Below are 22087 nucleotides of genomic sequence, written 5' to 3' on the forward strand. Positions count from 1 at the left end.
CTTCATCATATGTTAATTTACCTTCATGTGTATTTGCTGTATCTAAATTAAGATTTGTTCTCGACGAATTTTTAAATAATCTATTTAAATCTACCTCAGGCATATCTTTTTAGAATACAATTTTTCATAAACATATTTTGTTTCGTTTAATATTTGCCTTGTAAATATTACGGGATTCCGATTTCAAAAAGTAATTTGTTGGTTTTCAGCCTTTCAATCCATTTTGATCTAGATCTAATGAAATAACCTTTTGTCTTTATAGAACTGAAATTTTCAATTTCAATATGTAGATTATTAATACTTCTAATTATTTCTTGTTTCTTAAGAAGTCCATCCATTTCATCTATTTTGATAATTTTTCTAATTCTACGTTTATATATTTTTTAACGTTTTTCAGTTTCTTTCATATAAAACGGTTTACAACGACTCATTAATATTAGCATTTTCTATAATAACATATCATCTACTAAATATTTAATTAACTTATTTGTAATCTTATACTGTTTCAGTGGGTTTTTTTTTTTTTTTTTTCCTTTATTGCTAATACATAGTATATATCTTCCAATGACGAGTTCATTAAGTTACAACTACAAATGAATGGTCAGATTTCACATTTCGATATATATTTGTTGAGACAGACGTTACGATGTTGTGTGATCTGAACACGTAATCTAAGTGTGCCGGTTTAAATTGTGTTAATTGCCTCCAAGAGTATCTTTTCAAATGTGGATTAATTTCTCTCCACGGACCTTTTAAATCAAACACATCAATACTTCCCGAGACTTTTTAATGCGCTTTTGGATTATTTATATTTGTATTGTTAAATAAATAAATTTCCTCATCTAATACCAAATTCCAGTCACCACATATAATTACAAACTTATTATCTAGTATTTCGATAATATTGTCTATATTGACAAACTAGGCTGGACTGTCTATATTTGGACCATAAATATTGATTGGGGTATAAAAGCATGATTACCTATTTCTAAATTTAGTCTTACATAGTTATCCATTTTGACAATAAACTGATTCTTAATTTTAAATTTAAAAATATTGTTTATAAATATAGCTGTTATTCGTGCGTTTGATTTATATAAACAAATAAAAGTAAAATAACATTCTGATTATCTCCATTGCTCTTAAATGACTTGCTTTTGTTCCTTACAAAATTGAACATCTTGGAGACAATAAATCTTCCTTTTTTTCTTTAGAAATTGGAAAATGTGTTTTCTTTTAAATACATCATCCAAGCTTCTGCAGTTCATAGTAAGGATTTTTTATGTCTTGATCCATTTTTGTTGGCAATTCCGAACTATTTATAATATGTACAGTAAGTTAACCTTATAGAAACTGTAATAGTCAGTATATGGTGTCCGTTATGTATATACTGTATGGTTGTTATGCGTTTTATGAATAAAAACGTTCTGTGCTTTATATATATAACAACAAAAACAATATACATGTATATGTTTTTGTATTCGCTAAAGCTTCATATACAATCACATATACTAATTGAATAACCCAAGGCGTAGAACAAGGTATATGTTCCTTTTTCTGGTAATGGATTAACAAAAGTACATAATTATTACCATATACGTGTATTAGTAATCACACCAAGTCCTCAAATAACTGACATATATATTCAGTATTTTTATATAATATCATAAATATTTAAAATACCAATATAACTTGCCTATTGTTTTATTTTTTTATTTTTAAACAATAATCATATGTATATATGTTAAATAAGATTATTTACTGTTACAGGGTAATCTAAACCACTTTGGCTGTCATCGGATATTATTAATTCTTTAAATACGTACTTTTATTAAATTATATAAACTACTAACTTCAAAATTTATGTTACAAAACGTTACTAACGTTGCCGCTCTCGTTTAGCATCATAAACTACTTAAGGTTCTTTCAAAATGCTATCGATAGGAGCCTTGTCTATTTATTGAGTCCAAAGTATGTTACTTATTTATGCGAAAATAACATAAAATATTAACGCATCGAACATATTAATAGTTTATAGTTTCTTTAACAAGCAAGTCTTAAAAGAAGAGTGAAAATCAACTGTTTCCAAATTTACATTTCCACATAGAACAATATTAAATATTATTTTTTATTTGCTATGTTGTTACCAGTGGTGAGGAGGGAGGGGGGACGGAAAAGGAACTCCACTACACGCGTTAACATGACTTTTTTTTCTTCAAGAAAGACAACACGTCCCTACATTACAGTGTCATGTGTGCATGTTCTTAAGTCGAATACCATCAACCATACCATATTATCATTTATTACCCCAGCAGGCACTTATAACGGGGATTTTTTTTTTATCATGCACTGTTTAACGTACACTACTATAGGACAATTTGACGTTAACGAACCAATCACCTTGTCAGTACTAAATATAACGTCATCCCTATTTGGCCAATCACACACATTGACGTCACTTAGTTTAAAGCATTTGCGTTTACGTCTTTCTGGTTTCAGTGTTAAATTTGTAATAAAATGTTAGTTTAGTGCAATTCATTATAGATTTTTTTAGAGAATATATAGACCTTTGGGTTTTGAAAATTATCTGTGAAACGTGAATAAAATACAAAGTTAAAGCAATACCCAGAATAGTAAAAGTAGTTTACGTCGTTTCTATATACAATTACGTGTAGCCGAAGTAGGCTATATCGAAAATAAAGACTTTTAAAACCCAAATACCAAATAAATAGCATAACAAACTCGGAACCAGTTATTATCAAATTTGTGTCTCTCGTGAAATAAATTTCACTTGTCACTCGCTAAACCTCATGAAAAGTGAAAATTATTTCACTCGGGACATAAATTTGATAACAACTGGTAACTCGTTTATTATCCTCTGTCTATATATATATATATATATATATATATATATATATATATATATATATATATATATATATATATATATATATATATCTGTGTGTGTGTGTGTGTGTGTGTGTGTGTGTGTGTGTACAGTATCCTAATTATTATAAAAAAGAAATAACTTTTATAAGACGAAGTTAGTCGAGGTATTTCTGGCAGACGAGCTTTCCTTTAGTGACACTGTGACAATGTTTGTATACTTTTGTCCTGCAATCACTATTTGTTTTCAATATATATTTTCGGTCACTGAAAAAACTATAGCTTCTGGGATGGAATTACTTATTTTAGGGGTTTTTTTTCCAGTTGATGGTTTTGATTTTAAAGACCTGTTTGAACACAATGCTTTCTTATTTGTTATAGATGGGCGTTGACGTACTACTCGGAAAAACGACAAAGTTGTGAAATAAAACGGTTAACTTCATCAATATTGTGTATTATGTGGATTGAAGGAGATACAAAATAATTAACCACTGTCTTCAGACATCCGCTTTATCATGCTCCGGTTGAATGTATAATTTTCAGTCAGCCAATGATGTACTTCGGGACTACAAACCACGTAGGATGGGTGCAACTTTAAAATGGACACCTGTAATATTTAAATGTGCACTAACATGCTATACTCTCCAGAAACGCCAACCCGACAAAGCTATTACGTGTTCCCCACTAAGCACTACATCATCTGCTATACACACATTTTCAGGGCACTCCCAACCACCACCTCCTCCTTCCTGGATTCACGCCTCATAGGTATATATAGGTATATACTTATATTACACTTTTCTATAACTGACCTTTTGAAGGGTTAATGGTACAGGTTCCGTCGTAAGGTTCTTCACTCACAGTGAAGAATGCAGTCGCCCACGCAGATGGGAGAGCTCCTACGTTCGACACCGTTACCTTCAGTTTGTACGATTTTCCAGGTTTCAGAAAGTCAGCCGCAAGTTCGAAAACACTTGCAGGTCGGTCTGTAAATATAACACATTTTATGAACTTGAAATTATTATTCCTTAAACCAATAATTTTGATTCCCATTCATTAGTATGTACTATTATTCATTTAATATTGCTCATGTATTATTATTATTATTCATTAATTATATTGTAAATCTTCTAAATTTTTGGAAGCCACAATGAGGTATGTTCGTCAAAGATAGTTTCCATAAATGCTATAGCATTTTCCAGAGGTTTGTCTGCCACTTCTAAGATCTCACCGTTTGACAGAGCGGAATTAATGATTAAAATGTCGTACTAAATACATTTGTGTGCGTGAACTATCAGTCGTAGTATACTAAATGTACGTCTGATGTTCCTAGTGATCAGTTTATTTCCTAATATACATATATTTTTCCACGGAAAAGTTTCAGTGGAAACTAAATCGTTTGCGGAGTCATATTAACGCACGCACGCACACGCACGCACACACACATACAGACACGCACGCATACACACTGACGCACACAGAATAAGAAGGAAATGTTTGTTTTAACGACGCACTCAGCACATTGTAGTTACGGTTATATGGCGTCATACATATGGTTAAGGACCACACACATATTGAGAGAAGAAACCCGCTGTCGACACTTCATGGGCTACTCTTTTTATTAACAGCAAGGGATCTTTTATATGCACCATCGCACAGACAGGGTGGTACATACCACGGCCTTTGATATACTAGTCATGGTCCACTGGCTAGAACGAGAAATAGCCCAATGGGCCCACCTACGAGAATCGATCCCAGACCGACCGCGCATCGAGCGAACGCGTTACTGGGCTACGTCCATATATATATATATATATATATATACTCTTCAAAAAAAGAAACGCAAAAGGGTACAAATGGGTTATAACTCCGATTTTATGTTTCCTACCGGTTCATGCTTTGTGAATATAAGGTCATTGCATGTCCCAAACACATTCCCATGGTTACATTCGATAAAACGCAGCTACTGTACAATAAAGTTCCAAAATGTGAATATTCGCAAAAACGCAGCCACGTGCAAACCATGTCACCACTGCACGTGCGTTGTCTGCACGTGAAACATGAACACCGACAGTATAAAAGTGCAGGGTGTTCGCTTGCCTGGCCTCTGTATCTGGCCGACAGTTGACAATCCAGGACATGCCACGTCTCAGTGAACCGTAGAGAAACAATGCCATCGGCCGACTAGACGCAGGCGAATCCAGAACGGCCGTTGCCAGGGCATTCCATGTGTCCCCAAGCACCATCTCCAGACTGTGGGACCGTTACCAGCAACATGGATCAACACGTGACCTCCCTAGATCCGGTCGACCACGGGTCACTACCCCCGGGCAGGACCGCTACATCCGGGTACGCCACCTTCGGGAACGATTGACTACTGCCACCTCCACAGCCGCAGCAATACCAGGTTTGCGCAGGATATCCGACCAGACCGTACGGAACCGCCTACGTGAGGTAGGAATTCGTGCCAGACGTCCAGTTCGAGGTGTCATCTTAACACCACAACACCGTCGACTCCGACTGCAGTGGTGCCAGATTCATCGACAATGGCCTCAACTGCGATGGAGACAGGTGTGGTTCAGTGACGAGTCCCGATTTCTGCTCCGACGTCATGATGGAAGATGTCGCGTGTATAGGCGTCGTGGTGAACGTTATGCGGCAAACTGCGTGCAGGAAGTGGACAGATTCGGCGGGGGTAGTGTCATGGTGTGGGCAGCCATCTCACACACTGGCAGAACTGACCTGGTCCACGTGCAGGGCAACCTGAATGCACAGGGCTACATTGACCAGATCCTCCGGCCACACATCGTTCCAGTTATGGCCAACGCCAACGCAGTGTTCCAACATGACAACGCCAGGCCTCACACAGCACGTCTCACAACGGCTTTCCTACAGAACAACAACATTAATGTCCTTCCTTGGCCATCGATATCACCGGATTTGAACACAATTGAGCATCTATGGGACGAGTTGGACCGACGCCTCCGACAGCGACAACCACAGCCCCGGACCCTGCCCGAGCTGGCAGCAGCCTTGCAGGCCGAGTGGGCCACCATCCCCCGGGACGTCATCCGTACTCTGGTTGCTTCAATGGGTAGGCGGTGCCAGGCAGTTGTCAACACACGCGGAGGCCACACCCGGTATTGACTCCAGATGACCTTGACCTTGGTGGTGTGTCCTATCACTTACTCACAATGGACTAGAGTGAATTGTGAACAATCCTGCAACATTTGGTAATTATCGGACTCACCATTCAATAATTAAATCAATTCTCCAAATGTTACGACAATGTGGTTTTGCGTTTCTTCTTTTGAAGAGTGTATATATATATATATATATATATATATATATATATATATATATATATATATATATATGTGTGTGTGTGTGTGTGTGTGTGTGTGTGTGTGTGTTTGTATGACTGTGGCTGAAACAGTAAATATTGCAGTAATAATGAAGCTTGATATACATGTACAATTAGTATGTAGTTCAGAATGAGTTGTTTCACATTTTCAATTATGGAGAAGTATTCACATCAAACAAACGTAGTATTGCTAGTATTAGTATATTGTTTCGTCACATGTTAACTGTAGACATGGACTCTTTAACACATTAAACAATCATGAGATACAACTATTAACTTAGAAATAGTGTCTGACGGCCATACCAAAATTAGTGCAAAACAAAAACCTCGCATGTCCTTCTAGTTCATCTTTACTTGTGCCAGAGATATTACAGTTTCGCATTTTTCAAAATAGCTAACAGAGGCATCTTGCATTTTGAGGTCAGGATGATCCTGAAACACTACAATAGTCATTCCAGTGGATTTGTAATACAACACTTTTTAGAAAATGACACCTCATTCATCCTTCTATTTCATCTGGTACTAGAAATGTTAGAGGTTGACATTTTTTCCAAGGTAGACGACAGTAGCCATCATGGATTTAGAGGTATGATCACTTCCGGGTGAACGTTCATTCATCACGGTCCACTATAGTTCCTAATAGTGACACGTTATGGTTCACATATTCACTTCTAGGAAATGGTGCGGTCATATAGCAAAACACTGAGACGGAAATGTTTTTAATTTTGGAGTGAAAATAAATGCTTGTATAATGTATGTTCGCAATGCTGTATATTGTTAGTGCCAATGAGAATCCGTTCTATTGAAAATGTTCGTTGGAAGTTGGGCAATTTAACATGGGTTTGAATGGCAGATGACATCTGTGTAGTGAGACTATCTCATTTGCTGCCAGATACATTATGCTATGTTTTTCAAGATGGCTAACAACGGCCATCTTGGAATTATTGGCCAGGGCGATTGTAAAACAATAACTATTTCAGTGGCTTTGTAATGTCAAAAGTAATTGAAAATGACACCTCATTCGTCCTTCTAGCTCAACTGATGCCAGATATATTACATTTTATTTATGCACTTGTAGCCATTTTGAATATTCCGCTCTAGCCGACTTAGCCGTGGTTTTCAGATGTTCATAGGAGCCATTTTTCTTCTAAAATAGTTCCGGTTCTCAAATCCATAAATAAGATCCCAATAAACTGGCAATATCAGTAAATCTGAACAATATTTTTAGGTCTGACTTTGACAACAACCACAACAACAAAGACAGCAGTATCACCTCCTTGTATTACTATTCTACTACTTCAACTACTACTACTACTACTACTACTACTACTACTACTACTACTACTACTACTACTACTACTACTACTACTACTACTACTACTACTACTACTGTTAAAACACTTATAACAACTAAAACTGAAATACTATAAACCAACCTGACAGAACGGGCACGTTTGGAACAAGACCATAGTTAATCCCGTTGTATTTGTGCAGCTGCCACTGGTATGTTGCCGCTGTCAGTTCGACATCCGTGCAATTAGTGCAGTTTAAGTGACTGTCGTATATCATGCGAACTCGTCTAGTTCTCTTCATTTCACAGTTCCACCTGCAGCTAAAACAGTAAATCGCGATAACGTAACATGTTTTAATCAATAGCTACTTAAGATAGTTATAGACAAACAGAATGCTTCATTCACTATGTGTTTGGTTCTTTATTAGCATGTTTTATACATGTATATGCATACATAAATGACATAATGAAATACATTATATATATTCTAGAATAAATTTATGCAGAAAACATTTTTATCTTTAGTTAATCACCTAAAATTCTAACACTCGTTTTCTTTAAATTGACAAGAGATGAAAAACTGTGAGATCTGTGAGAGTAAGAGAAATATTACCAAACAAATGTAATGTGGCAATAATATGAAATTACCAAACAAATGTAATGTGGCAATAATATGAAACACATAAATTTAGGTATACTTACTACAGAAAGAATTCTGGTCTATCATCGTCTACGATGTGTATGGCTTGAATAGCTCTTGCTGACCGGACGTCTTTGGAAACAACAACTTCAAATAAGAACCAAGCATTGGGCTGCAAAGACGACGCGGGGACTGTCACCACACCGGCGGACGTGAAGCTAAGCGTGCAGGTTGTACCGTCCTCGTACGAGATGTCATCACTCTCTGGGGTTAAATACCTCTCCACGTCATCCTCTACTACCTCAAAACACCGCCATGAAAAATCAAGATGGTTCTCTTTCCCGTAACCTATCACTGGATCAAAAGAATTGGAAATGGCATCTAAGAAAATATCAGCATCACTTTTAAGAGTCAACTGTGCGCCTCCTGCTATCTCGGCAATTAAAGGTGGGTCTATGAGTTCTAAGTACATCTTGTCTTTGATCGATTCCACCTTCGATCCATAAACAGTCAGGATGCACGACAGTCTGTACAATCCGGGTCCAAGTTCACACATGGCAATATCAAAGACCTTGGCATTTGGACTGGCAACATTGAGTTTACTCCACCCAGACGGCCGCTGTTCTTCAACTGTCCACTCGAAGGTCTGTTCAGTGCTGTTCTGACATTTTGATGAAAATTCTATTCGTTCAGAGATGATTGGCATCAGCGATGTGTATGCCTTAAGTGGTGTGCTGATATCTCTGTATTTCTGTTCAAACATTCTTGCGGCAGTAAAACATCCGCCCACCACTACAATTGTTTGTGTCACTGTTTGGAAAGATAGTTGGTTCGAACAGTTTACAGATATCGTTTTATCTCCCATCGTGGCAAAGATGTGTTCGGGACCAGACAGCTGGGTAGACTGCGACGAGAAGTTAATTTTTGTCATGTTTACAACACCATCGTAGTCAAACGTACATGTGACGTTATTTATGTCCAAACTGCCGGTGTATTTTATATCTAGAGAAAATGTACTACCGAACTGAATTGACGCTGGTATGTTCCATGTTAGATCTTTAACTGGATTGTCTATTAAAATAGAATCATTAACGGATGACAGTTCAGTACCTTTGGCACTCATTGCTTTGATTTGTGGTGTAAAGGTGCCTGCCAAACCAAATGTGTGACCTACTAATTTTGTTTCGTTTGCCGACAAATTGATTTGCTCGGAACTTCCATCACCCCAAACGACATCAATATTAGCAGTCGTTCCCTGTAAACAGTTTGCAATTTCAAAACTGAACTGTGTCACAGACACTAGTCCGGATGTTTCAGAGGAAACTAGCGATATGTTAAAAGCTCCCATGCTTATTTCGAGGTTTATATTTCTGATATCATTATCAATAATATATTTTATTTCTAGATATACTGAATAGTGTCCTCTATTTGGGTAGATATGTTGTATAGAAAAGTTAGTCATAGGAACAGCCTGAACAAGACCAGAGCCATCACCAAAATTCCACTCTAGAGTGACATTGTTTGGAGGACGTGTAAAGTCATACAGCTGTAGCTCGATCTTGAACAACGCAGATTCACTCTCGTTATGCAGGTTAACACTGCTGTAAGATACATTGAATAAATAGACACTGAAGTTAATCGTTTTGATCGTGGTCATGAGGACAATCCTGCTCACTGGGTTGCTGCAGTTCAGAATCATTTCGTATGTTCCACCTTGCTTGTAATAGTGTTCTAGTCGGAGTCCAAAACCGGTGGCGTTATAGTCAAACTCAGTTGCAACATTTAAGACAGTTAAGTTACCATAATCTATATCGCAGGTAACATTGGAGGGTTTGGGAGCAGCCAGACCATCATTAGAATATATTTCAAATTGAACAAGGCCATCTTCTGGAATAAGAAGAGTTCGGTTTGGGTTCACTTGAAGATAGCTATCGGGAAGTCCGTAGATAGCACTGATACACGTTTTTTGTAAAACGGTATAGAAATCGTTATATGCCCTGAAAGTGATGAAATATGTTTTAGGTTCAGTATAATTAAATGAGGCTGGTAATCTAATACCGGAGTATGGCTGCATCAAAATCCCTGGATTAGCTTCCTCGATTATTGTCATTTCACCAAAGTCGATATGGTATTTAAATCCAGAGAGTGGAGGATCAACAACTTGAAACACAGGTTGTGAACCAACTGCGAAGTATGTTTCGTTGAAATGCAGGGAGACATTCAACCTGTCCCAGACGTAGACATCCATTGTCAGGAAATCTTCTATCCCAAATGGTGACTGTGTTGAGATGTTAACTGTGTAGTTGCCCTGTGTTAGAAATGAGCACGGGAACAGTTGCGTTTCGCCAGGCAGGAGCGTTAATTCTTCCACCAAGCTGGATGTTCCACATGGGGAGATGGTGACGGTCAGGTTGCCCATGTATAAATCAGCCGTCTGATTTCGATTGACGTAGAACGTTGCATTATCGGTCGTCTGTATCTCATTTTTGTTTAGGCCAATAGTGAAACCGCTGTAACGATACACCACCTTTAGGTCCCTTGTGTCGGATTTGTTGCCACTTGGGGTCCAGACGAAGACATCGATGGTGAAGGATCCAGCCTCGGCGTATCTGTTTGAAGCATTTAACTGAAAACAGTCGTGATTCGTCACAATTAATGTGTCGAAATTAACAAAAGCACCCACGTCTGCATTCTGATTAACACTAATATTAATTTCGTAGGTTGATCCCACCAAAATAACTGGGTCGCCAAATACAATATTTATTTCATTGTCAGCTACGACGACAGGTTTGTACATGAAGGTCACTAGAGCAGTTCTATTTATATGTGTGATGGTGTTTGATGCCACGGCAATCAACTTGTGGGTACCGTTGTTGGCTTTGTCATTGGTAAGAAAGTTTCCATCACACGATTGTATCAGAATGGCAAGTTTGTCCAAATCAAAGGTAAACTCTGCATTGGGGTCATTCCTAACCGATGCGTGGACTTCAAACGGTTCATCAGGTTTTGCATCCCTGTGAAAATAATAATTTATTTTGTTATTTATATGGATTAACATTTCACAAGTATCAACTATCCTACCCATAATTATAACATCAAAGTAGTTTTGCTCGCTGTGGATTGAGAAGTAGCATTTTAAGCCACGGACAAGGCCCGGGAAAATTGTTCTGTTTATAGCACTTGACCGTTTGAGGCACTACACGAACCAGGATGAACAGCAGCACATTGGGTCTCCCAATACTCAACAAATAATGGGCATGGACCTCTAAACGAATTGTGTGGCACTTGCGGTTGAATGTTACAAATTCCTCTACAGAAGATTAATAATAATGTTCTTGGGCTGAATTAGTTAGCATTCGCATGGTGTTAGATTCAGAATATACTCAACGAACTACGAGGCAATACCCGTTTATCTTGCACGAGTGAATTAGTGGTGTCTTTCCCCATTCTTTGGCGAGCGAAGGACAACATCAATGTATTGCGAGGGAAAGACAACATCAATTCACGAGCGCAAGATAAACGGTATTGCCGAGTAGCGAGTTGGGTATTCTGTTTATTGCCCTTTTTCAATATTTATCATTTTATGGAAGATTTTGGAACGAAACTGTTTGCAAGTTGAGAACAAGAGGCAGTGTTGCGTCATACCTGTGACGTACGTATCGCTGATGATGTAAGTTAGTTATTGACATGAATTCCGCCATGGAAATTATTATACAATTAACCGCCTATAGTGAAGCACTGTTTATGACGTAAAAAATTATTTAGGGGAAGAAATGTTGTTGGCTTTATTTCCCAAGGAAAATATCACTTTTCTTTTCACACTTCTCTCTGCCCATATGGGTAACAAAAATATATCTGACTCGAGCTGATTTCTAAATACACCTCACGTTATAATTCATATTTTATGATGATTGACGTCATAACATTTTTTTTCCAGCATCTGCTGAAATACTTATTGCTAAGTTGTCATTTAACATTGAATCATTAAAAAAATTATTTAAACAATATTTTCATATTTATATTTATTGTTATGTTGTTACATTTCATATCGTTGCATAAAGTGTACTGTAGTTTAAATGAGTTAGTAGCTAAAGTATTTATGAATTGTTCTAGAATAAACAAAACACAGATTACTAAATTAAAGGTTTGTTACAGTAATTAAATGGACAAGAAAGAGAATCAATCACCATTGTGAGGGGTAGATAAGGCTATTCTAACCCTTGGAACAAAATGTGTTTTTTAAGGGCCTCCGTAAGTTTGAACGACAATTGTGTAATACGTGATCAGGGCCGTATACAGAGTCGAATGAGCATTTGACAAAATAATGGTTGATTCCTCGAATCTCCCTCTATTGCCTCGTCTATAGGAGGACAGTCATCCCTGAGGAGACCATATATTGGAGATTTCATCCATCGTGCACTGCCATCCCAGACTATAGCTAGTTTACTAAATCAAACCTTGCACAGAACAGAGCTAATTAGAATAAATACAGCTGTTATGACATGCATGCATGAATCACTGATGCAACAGTGATGACATCAGGTGTCCGCGAAAGATGAGCACACCCTCGCCCACCGGTGGCACTCGCATGAGTACTGCCACATCAGCTGTCAAGGCTGACACCTGATCTAAAACGACGAAATAATCATAAATGTGCAAGAGTTTCACCGTCGAGTTGAAGAGGTATGTAAAGGTTCAAAATATGGAATAGTACAAACAAAAAATCCAATAGGTTGGAATTACCGTATCACATTGCTTGTCCTAATATCTACAGAAGTAGAAGTCTGTGCCTTAGCCCGAGTACTCTGACGGTAAGAGATCTAGATGGACATTTCGACAATTACTAACACTCTCTTAGAGTGTTGATAATTGTTTAAATATCCGTATAGTTCTCTTATCGTCAGAGTACTCGCGCTATCTGTCCGTAAATATGGCTGTGGCCATAGGAATCTTTATAATTAAACAACGATTGGAATTTAGATGCAAATAAATCGAGGTCACGGCACAACGTTTATTGACATTTAAGCAAACTTACTACGGTGACACTCCTTAATTGAAGTAGGCACTCATAATCATCGAACAAAAACATTACAATACAAACTTTACACTGCAAGCTGTCCAGCGTTCAGAAAACGAAAAAAAAAAAACAAAAAAAAAAACGTTAAGCACTAGTTTATTATTATGTAATGATATCCAAAATGACGTCATTCACATTTGATGTCATTTCCATTCAAAAAGAAACCGCGCCACATATTCTTACGTCATTTAAATATCGCGTAATGGGTGACTGGAATTAAATTATTTTTATAAAATCAGTTTGCTTTAAGCTTGGAATTATATGATACAGAGATTGTTACCCTCGTGTGTTTTGTTATCGTCAATACCATGTAGTATTATTAGGAATAAAAAGTATTGTATTATGCTCGCCAAAGGCTCGCATAATACAACTTTTATTCTTTTTTGTAACATATGATATTGACGATACCGAAACACACACACACACACACACACACACACACTCTCTCTCTCTCTCTCTCTCTCTCTCTCTCTCTCTCTCTCTCTCTCTCTCTCTCTCTCTCTCTCTCTCTCTCTCTCTCTCTCTCTCTCTCTCTCTCTCTCATATATATATATATATATATATATAAACCAATACTATAGTACTTCCATAACTCTGAGTTTCACGCCTTATGGCGATCTTCAGATGGCTGATCGTTATAATTTGACGAAAGTGATGTCTTGCATCTTATGATGTCATTGAATCGCGAATTGTGTGACGATACTTAGAGATAAGTTCAGATCTTTTGTTGAGGCTGCTTTTTCCTTTTGTGCGCAGGATAGTCAATTTAGCATCTAAACACAAGTTGCACTGCCCAGACAGGCGCCCTTGAGTGTTCGATTCCTTTATTATCCTCCAGCGTATGATGTACTGGGCTTCCTTCCGCTTCAGCTCCCATCTGTACTTGGACAATCCTGTTTCCTTTTCGTATTTGACGTGTTTGAATGACTTGATATGATTATTGTACCTCTGCTTAAAAGTTCCTCCAGACAGACCTATGCAGCTTTTTGTTTCAGAACCAGATGTTACTTTGGCTTCATCTGAAGATCGCCATAAGTCGTGAAACTCAGTTATGGAAATACTATAATCATGGTTTAATCCAAATATGCTCCAACGGTTAGAATTTAGCATTATGTACAGCCGTATTAGATATTCTGTTATTTTTACACACACACATACACACACACACACACACACACACACACACACACACACACACACACACACACACACAACACACACATACATACATACATACATACATATATATATATATATATATATATATATATATATTATCCCAGCTGGCACTCATAACGGGGAAAATAAAAATCATAATTTATCACTGAGAAATTAGCATTCATTGGTTTAATTGTTTAATTGGTCATTTGATTGGGTAATTCAGTTCACGGCAACCAATGAACGGACGTGTACTAAAACAGACACTCACCTTGACCGATCTACATCAGGCATAGTGATTTCTAAGATCTGCCAGACTACTTGTCAATATAAACAAAATATTCGTAAATGAGCACGATGATATACGAATGCACCAATGCATTTTAATTTTAATTTAAAGATCTGTTGAAGCAATATGTTTTATCTACTAATTTAATTAGGTTTTTTTTTTTTTTTTTATATATTTTAAACGTATAAATATGCCATTAAAATGCATGCACTGTAGGTTATAGAAGACGACAACAACGATGGCCGAGCATTTAACGCTGGTTAAAGTCAACGATCTTGTAAAAATCGATGTTGCAATTGTGGGACGAGTTGTAAAAATATTTAAATCACTTAGCACATTATAACGTATATGTTGTCAAGACTAATGATGGAAAGTCAATGCAGGTACCACGCAGGCAGACAGACAGACAGAGACAGACAGAGAGTAACAGAGAGAAACAGACAGACACACATATACAGGGACAGATAGACACACAGACAGATTGAGAGAGAGAGAGAGAGAGAGAGAGAGAGAGAGAGAGAGAGAGAGAGAGAGAGAGAGAGAGAGATAGAGAGAGAGAGAGAGAGAGACACACACACACACACACACACACACACACACACACACACACACATACAGAAAGACACACAAATTAGAAAAAGAGATACAGGGAGATAACTAAATATCCTTTATTATGAATGCCGTGTTGGACTGGAGAGAGACACACACATGGAGAGAGAGAGAGAGAGAGAGAGAGAGAGAGAGAGAGAGAGAGAGAGAGAGAGAGAGAGAGAGAGAGAGAGAGAGAGAGAGTTAGTTAGTTAGTTAGTTAGTTAGTTAGTTAGTTTATTAGAGTTACTTACGTCCTGAAATAGGAACACGGACAAATATGCCAGCTGAAAATAGAAACAAACATGTTATTATTATTTTTTAAACGAAACTAATTTCATTATTTATTTATTTATTTTCCCCTAACAGAGGAACTACGTCACAAGCCATCCGTATCATATACTACTCAAAAGAATTTAAGGGTCAAAAATGTATAACCAAATAAGTGTATTAGATTGATGATGTAAACTACACCAAAAATTTAATTTATTGTTCCATATTTACAAAAAAACACAAATAAACGTCACTGTATACAAGAAAGTCACATGACATGCTGTCAAAGTTGAAGGTTGTCAAACATGGATTTTAAACATTAGAACATTCGTTTAATAGTGTGTGAATCCATCCCTGGCGCGAATACACTCGACACATCGTTGCCTCATGCTGTTGATCAGACGTCTGAAGAACTCTTGGGGAATGGCCTGCCACTCTGCCATAAGAAGTTGACCCAGATCATGAAGGTTGGCCGGAGGGGCATGGTTATCCCGAACTCTCCTGCCTAATTCGTCCCAGGCGTGCTCTATTGGGGCCAAGTCAGGCGAATATGCTGGCCAATCCATCCTGGCGATACCTTGTTGTCTGAGAAAGTCCGTTACCACCCTGGCGCGGTGGGGTCTGGCATTGTCATCCTGCAGAACTGCCCCGTCGCCAATCTGCTGAAGGCCTGGGAGAACCAACGGCCGGATAATCTCATTCAGATAGCGGATTCCATTCAGATTGCCATCCACCACATAGAGGGGGGTCCTGTGGTGGATAGAGATGCCGCCCCACACCATGACGCTGCCACCACCGAACCGGTGACGTTGTCTAACGTTAACGTCAGCGAAGCGCTCCCCAGGACGTCTGTAGACACGAACCCGACCGTCGTTGAACTGGAGACTAAACCTGGACTCATCAGTGAACATCACTCGACCCCACTGAACACGTTGCCACCGCAGATGAAGTGTGCACCAGTGACGTCTGGCCGTTCTCTTACGTGGTAGGTGTGGTGGTCGAACAGCCTGGCGACGGCAGCGTAGATTATTGGCTCTCAGACGATTGCGTATGGTTTGATCAGACACTCGAGTTCCAGTCGCAGTCCGCAAATTGTCACGTAATCGGCGTGCAGTGGTTGTGCGTTGACGTAGAGCCATATTGGTGATGTAGCGGTCCTCTCTATTTGTAGTGCTTCGGGGTCTTCCCGAACGTGGACGATTTCGAACAGAATTCGTTGCTTGGTACCGTTGCCACAGTCGGCCAACGACACTCTGACTGACACCAAGTCTCAGAGCAACATTTCTTTGCGTATTGTCATCCTGAAGCCAAGCAATAGCCCTTCCTCGATCTTCGATAGTCAGTTGACGTCGTATCATTGTCGAATTTGGAGTGTGCACCGTACACGAACGCAAGCTCCAATTATACGGAAATTCAGCATTGGGAACATGGAATACACATGCAAAGCGTGCAAATGAAGCGCTTTGTGAAAAAGCAAGTTATAGGCACTTAGCAGACCTTTCGCTTTAGCCCTAATTTACGTGCAAATGTAAGCATGTTTTCGCCATTAGAACTAGTCGACAATGTCAATGACAGTGGATTTTAATTCATTTATGGGTTGCTTAGACCCACTTTCGTCAAAATGGAACAATACCGTGCGTGACATTATGGTCTAGCTAATATAATTGACATTCAGAAAATAATGTCGAAAATATCGTCTGACCCTTAAATTCTTTTGGTAGTATATACATGCCGTGGTGTACTGGTTGCACAACCTTTGATGTACATGTAATGGTGCACTGGTTGCACAGCCTTTGATATGCATGTAATGGTGCACTGGTTGCATAACCTTTGATATACATATAATGGTGCACTGGTTGCACCGCTTTTGATATACATGTAATGGTGCACTGGTTGCACCGCTTTTGATATACATGTAATGGTGCACTGGTTGCACAGCCTTTGATATACATGTAATGGTGCACTGGTTGCACTGCCTTTGATATACATGTAATGGTGCACTGGTTGCACAGCCTTTGACATACATGTAATGGTGCACTGGTTGCACAGCCTTTGATATACATGTAATGGTGCACTGGTTGCACCGCCTTTGATATACATGTAATGGTGCACTGGTTGTACTGCCTTTGATATACATGTAATGGTGCACTGGTTGCACAGCCTACGGTTCTGTTTCTTATCTTTTCTTTTCTTTTCTTTTACTTGTTCTTTTATTGTTGTTGTTGTTGTTTTTGTTTTGTTTTTTGTTTTTTTTGTGTTTGTTTGTTTTTTTGTGGAGTGGGGTTTTAGTTGATTTTTTAAAGGTTTATTTATTTATTTGTTTGTTTATAACTATTAATACCGCAAATACTTCATTACACGCCGGGGGCTTTTTTTTTTTTCAGATGGATGGTTCACCCTTGTACATTTGGTTCCTGTGAGATAAAAACGAAGGGTTACAAATATATTAGTAAAGACACACCTCGGCTTCAAAAGCATTGATCACTTCGGTATTACTCAGAACAAAACTACTATTAATTACAGATATTCATGGTTTTTTAATACACATAATACTTCGGCTTTTAACCACGTATTTACGGTATGGGTCAATATTGTTTTAGCTTTGGTACTCATTATTATGAGTATGGCCTGAGTTTTTTTAACGGCAAATATTAATCTATCAATTTTGACATAAACTGACCTGTATTCGCCTGAATCCAAGACTGCCTCCACTTGTACAGAGTTGACCACAGTGATATTGATGTTGTCGAATGGACTGGACAACAAAACGCTTGTAGAAAAATACATGCTCAGAATGTGGTTTCCAAGTCCGCGTATTATTTCGCTTTTGATATTATAAGACGAACTCCCATTTTGAATAAGCATCATGTTCCATTTCGTGCCATCCATGTACGTATCAATATAAATCTTTTCGGTTTCCGAGTATTCGATCTCAAGCAAGGTTTCGCATTCAGTACTGTTTGCATACTTCAAAATCAGAACGCCATTTTCAGGTTGCTTAAGTTTTATTTGACCCACAGCAGCTTCTGTAATACAAAATGGAAACATTGCTCATTTCATGTTTTGGGTTTAACTTGATCTTCGGATATATTTCCTGTTACTTTTCAAGAACCCTTTCTTAGGCACACAAATGAGCTCAGGACAGCTGTCCTGCCCCCACTTAACCCTTTCCTAGGCACACAGATGAGCTCAAGACCGCTGTCCTGCCCTCACTTAACCCTTTCCTAGACACAAAACCACTGTCCTGCCCTCACGTCCCAGCTATTCCAGTCCTGGTGCATTGGCTGGAACGAGAAACGGTCCAGTGGGCCCACCGGCGGGGATCGATCCAAAACCGACGGCGCACCAAGCGAGCGCTTTACCACTGGGCTACGTCCCGCTCCCGTATAGCAAAGACGAATCGAGCAGAACAAAACACACATTCCTTTTGGTGAAGAATCATTGCCCATTTTGTATGTTTCTCACATTTATTGCCAAACAAAAGTTTATTTTTAACGACACCTCTAGAGCACACTGATTTAGTAATACTCGGCTACTGGATGTCAAACACTTGACAGTTTTGACGTAGACTTCGAGAACAAACTAGTTATATGTTGCCAAGGGATTTTGGATATGCACTATCCCAAAGACAGCATAGCGCATATCACAGCTTTTGATATATCAGTCGTGATGCACTAGCTGGAACTAAAAAACAACTAATGGGCCCTCCGACCGAACCTAGATGGATCGCGCACTAGGCAAGCAGGCCACTGGGCTACGTCCGTTTTGACAAAACCCATCTTCCACCCTGACAAAAAGTGTAATTTATAATCGAACGCTGTAGTAATATTTAATGGTTTCTTTCAGAAATGATCACATTTTTTTGCAGCAATGTGTTTTCCAGTTATGCCACCAACAGAACAAAGCTGTCTGTGGCTATGATATATAGTGTACATTGTATTCCTCTACAAAATGGGAAGGAAGAAGAAAGGAAATGTTTTATTTAACGACGCACTCAACACATTTCTTTTACGGTTATATGGCGCCGGACATCTGGTTAAGGACCACATAGATATCGAGGGAGGAAACCCGCTGTCGCGACATCACAGGCTATTCTTTTCGATTAGCAGCAAGGGATCTTTTATATGCTTGGAATAAACTTAGTTTAGATAATTTATTTATTAATTATCGGCTATCGGATGTCAAAAAATGGGATGACATGGTATGTGCTACCCTGTCTATGGGATGGTGCATATAAAAGATATTTTGTTACTAATGGAAAAAATGTAGCGGGTTTTCTTTCTTAGACTATATGTCAAATTACCAAATATTTGATATACAATAAGCGATGATCAATAAATCAATGTCATCTAGTGGTGTCGTTAAATAAAACAAACTTTCAGTGGAATTTTTTTACCTGAATTAAATTCAATATCGTACCTGAATTCAGTTTCAAAACGCATCACAATAGATGGTATGATTGGAATAAACTGTATTTTGTTTGCCTTACGACACCAATAGAGCACACTTATTAATTAATTAATAATTATTACACACCAGTGTAAGATATTGCTCATGTCATAACAGTTACCCATCATCTAACTAGTGTAATATTGGCCCACGCAGACTGACGTGGGTTTTTAATTATATGATGTCGGTATTGGAATGACGTCACTTTGCATCTCCCTGCAATAAAATAAATGGGTCCATGACAAGACCTTTTTCAGAACGCTAGAAAACATTAAGTGCAAAATATCTGTTAACGTATCCAACTGTGTTTGTACCAAATAGTGTAATTTAAACGTGTACTATTACGAAATATGGCCATGAATTGAAATTGCGATAAGATAGGCTGCTATAATTGAGCCCATTGTGTACGAATCCAAAACGATGTTGCGGCAAGTGTCTGTCGTCAACCTGCTACTCTTTTTTACGGCCCTATTACAAAATGTCAGCGTCAGATTTAGTGAATCCCATTCACTCAGCTTAATCTTTGCTGGTCCGATCAACAACTCAGTTATTATTGTGAATTTCAACACCTCAATAATTGACAATTAATGCAAGCTTCACGCCAACATTTAAACTGTACATTGCTGACGTGTCATTGCTCACTGTGACGTCATTTAAGTTTAAATATGACGTAGATCACTTGCTGACCCAATTCGTAGAAGAATAACGTCTCAACATCCGCTTACTTTTGCGTTGAGGCGTGTTTGCAGTTGGTTTGTAATAAATAATACTAAACTAGCATGCCTGTCATAACATTTTTATGAAACTCGTGAAGAGTGTTGGTATCTGTTAATTTGTTTCATAAAAATGGTATGACAGGCAAGCTCGTTTATTCTATATTTATTACCCCAGCGGTCACTCATAACAGGGAAAATATTTTCCATATTTTCTCAGTGAGAAATATTCTGCATTAGTGTAACGAACAATACTATTAGACGGTACTAAATATGACATCATCACGATTTGGCAAACACAAAATTACACCATGTAGTTTAAAGAGTTTGCGTTTACAGCTCTCTGTTTTTGGTGTTAAACTTATAACAAAATGTCATTTTAATCCAATTCATTATACATTTTGTAGCAGAATAAAAATAACTTTTGTTTTCGAAAATTATTTATGAACTGAAATTCATTAAAGGGACATTCCTGAGTTTGCTGCACGTTTTAAGATTCTATCCACTAACAAAGACCTTTTAACGATTGTAATTACATATGAAATATATATTTCTGCATAAAATATTAGTGGCTATATATTAAACGTTTTTCTGATCGTCCTAATATTTGTACTAGGTTAAATTTCACTTTATTTCCTAAAAAAACAAAATTCATACGTACGAAATTATTTGAAGACAAAATCCAGTTTAAGACGACCAGAAACACACTGATATACAGACACTGATATTCTAAACCAGAAACTATATTTCATATGTAAATTTAATCGTACAAATATTTTATTAGTCGGAAACATCTTACAATAGAGCAAACTCAGGAATGTCCCTTTAAATCACAAAGCTATAGCAATTCTCAGAACAGTGCGTAAAGTGGTTTACATCGTTTCTATACTGGTTGGCCTTCGTGCATGTGCGTCAAAAATAAAGGCTCTTAGAGAAAAAATAGCTGAGGTAATAAATAGAATAACAAACTCGGTAGCAGTTATTATCAAATTTATGTCCATCGTGAAATCATTTTCATTTGTCACTTGCTAAAGCTCGTGACAACTGAAAATTATTTCACGAGGGACATAAATTTGATAATAACTGGTAACGCGTTTATTATCCTCTATAAATTGTATCCTGCATCAGGGCATATGTGTTACACTGTATCATGATATGTATGTTGCCCTGTATCATCGAATATGTTAACCTGTATCGAATATGATGAAGAAAAAAAGAGAGGAAGAAACATGTTTGGGAAAAGACACATAAAAAGTATCCTACGTACATAATATAAAAAACTATTAAATTCAATACACTTTCCAATGAATACATTTTAAAAGTATGGAAGAATACTAAACTACTGGAAGAAGTGAAATC

General features: G+C 37.8%; 1 protein-coding gene across 1 annotated transcript in view; it reads right to left on the bottom strand.

Annotated features, from left to right (window-relative positions):
• LOC121378743 overlaps positions 1-22087 on the bottom strand; it is a 59838-nt gene that overhangs the window by 37156 nt on the left and 595 nt on the right. Inside the window, exons 2-9 of the mRNA XM_041507032.1 lie at positions 18247-18592; positions 17964-17980; positions 15548-15580; positions 14038-14277; positions 12701-12809; positions 8244-11195; positions 7687-7862; positions 3699-3872 (exon numbers count right to left, since the gene is read on the bottom strand). Coding sequence (XP_041362966.1) covers positions 3699-3872; positions 7687-7862; positions 8244-11195; positions 12701-12809; positions 14038-14277; positions 15548-15580; positions 17964-17980; positions 18247-18592 — 4047 coding nt within the window. The remainder of the gene's footprint in view (positions 1-3698; positions 3873-7686; positions 7863-8243; positions 11196-12700; positions 12810-14037; positions 14278-15547; positions 15581-17963; positions 17981-18246; positions 18593-22087) is intronic.

The sequence above is a fragment of the Gigantopelta aegis genome, chromosome 8, assembly GCF_016097555.1.
Source record: "Gigantopelta aegis isolate Gae_Host chromosome 8, Gae_host_genome, whole genome shotgun sequence".
Taxonomy (NCBI): domain Eukaryota; kingdom Metazoa; phylum Mollusca; class Gastropoda; order Neomphalida; family Peltospiridae; genus Gigantopelta; species Gigantopelta aegis.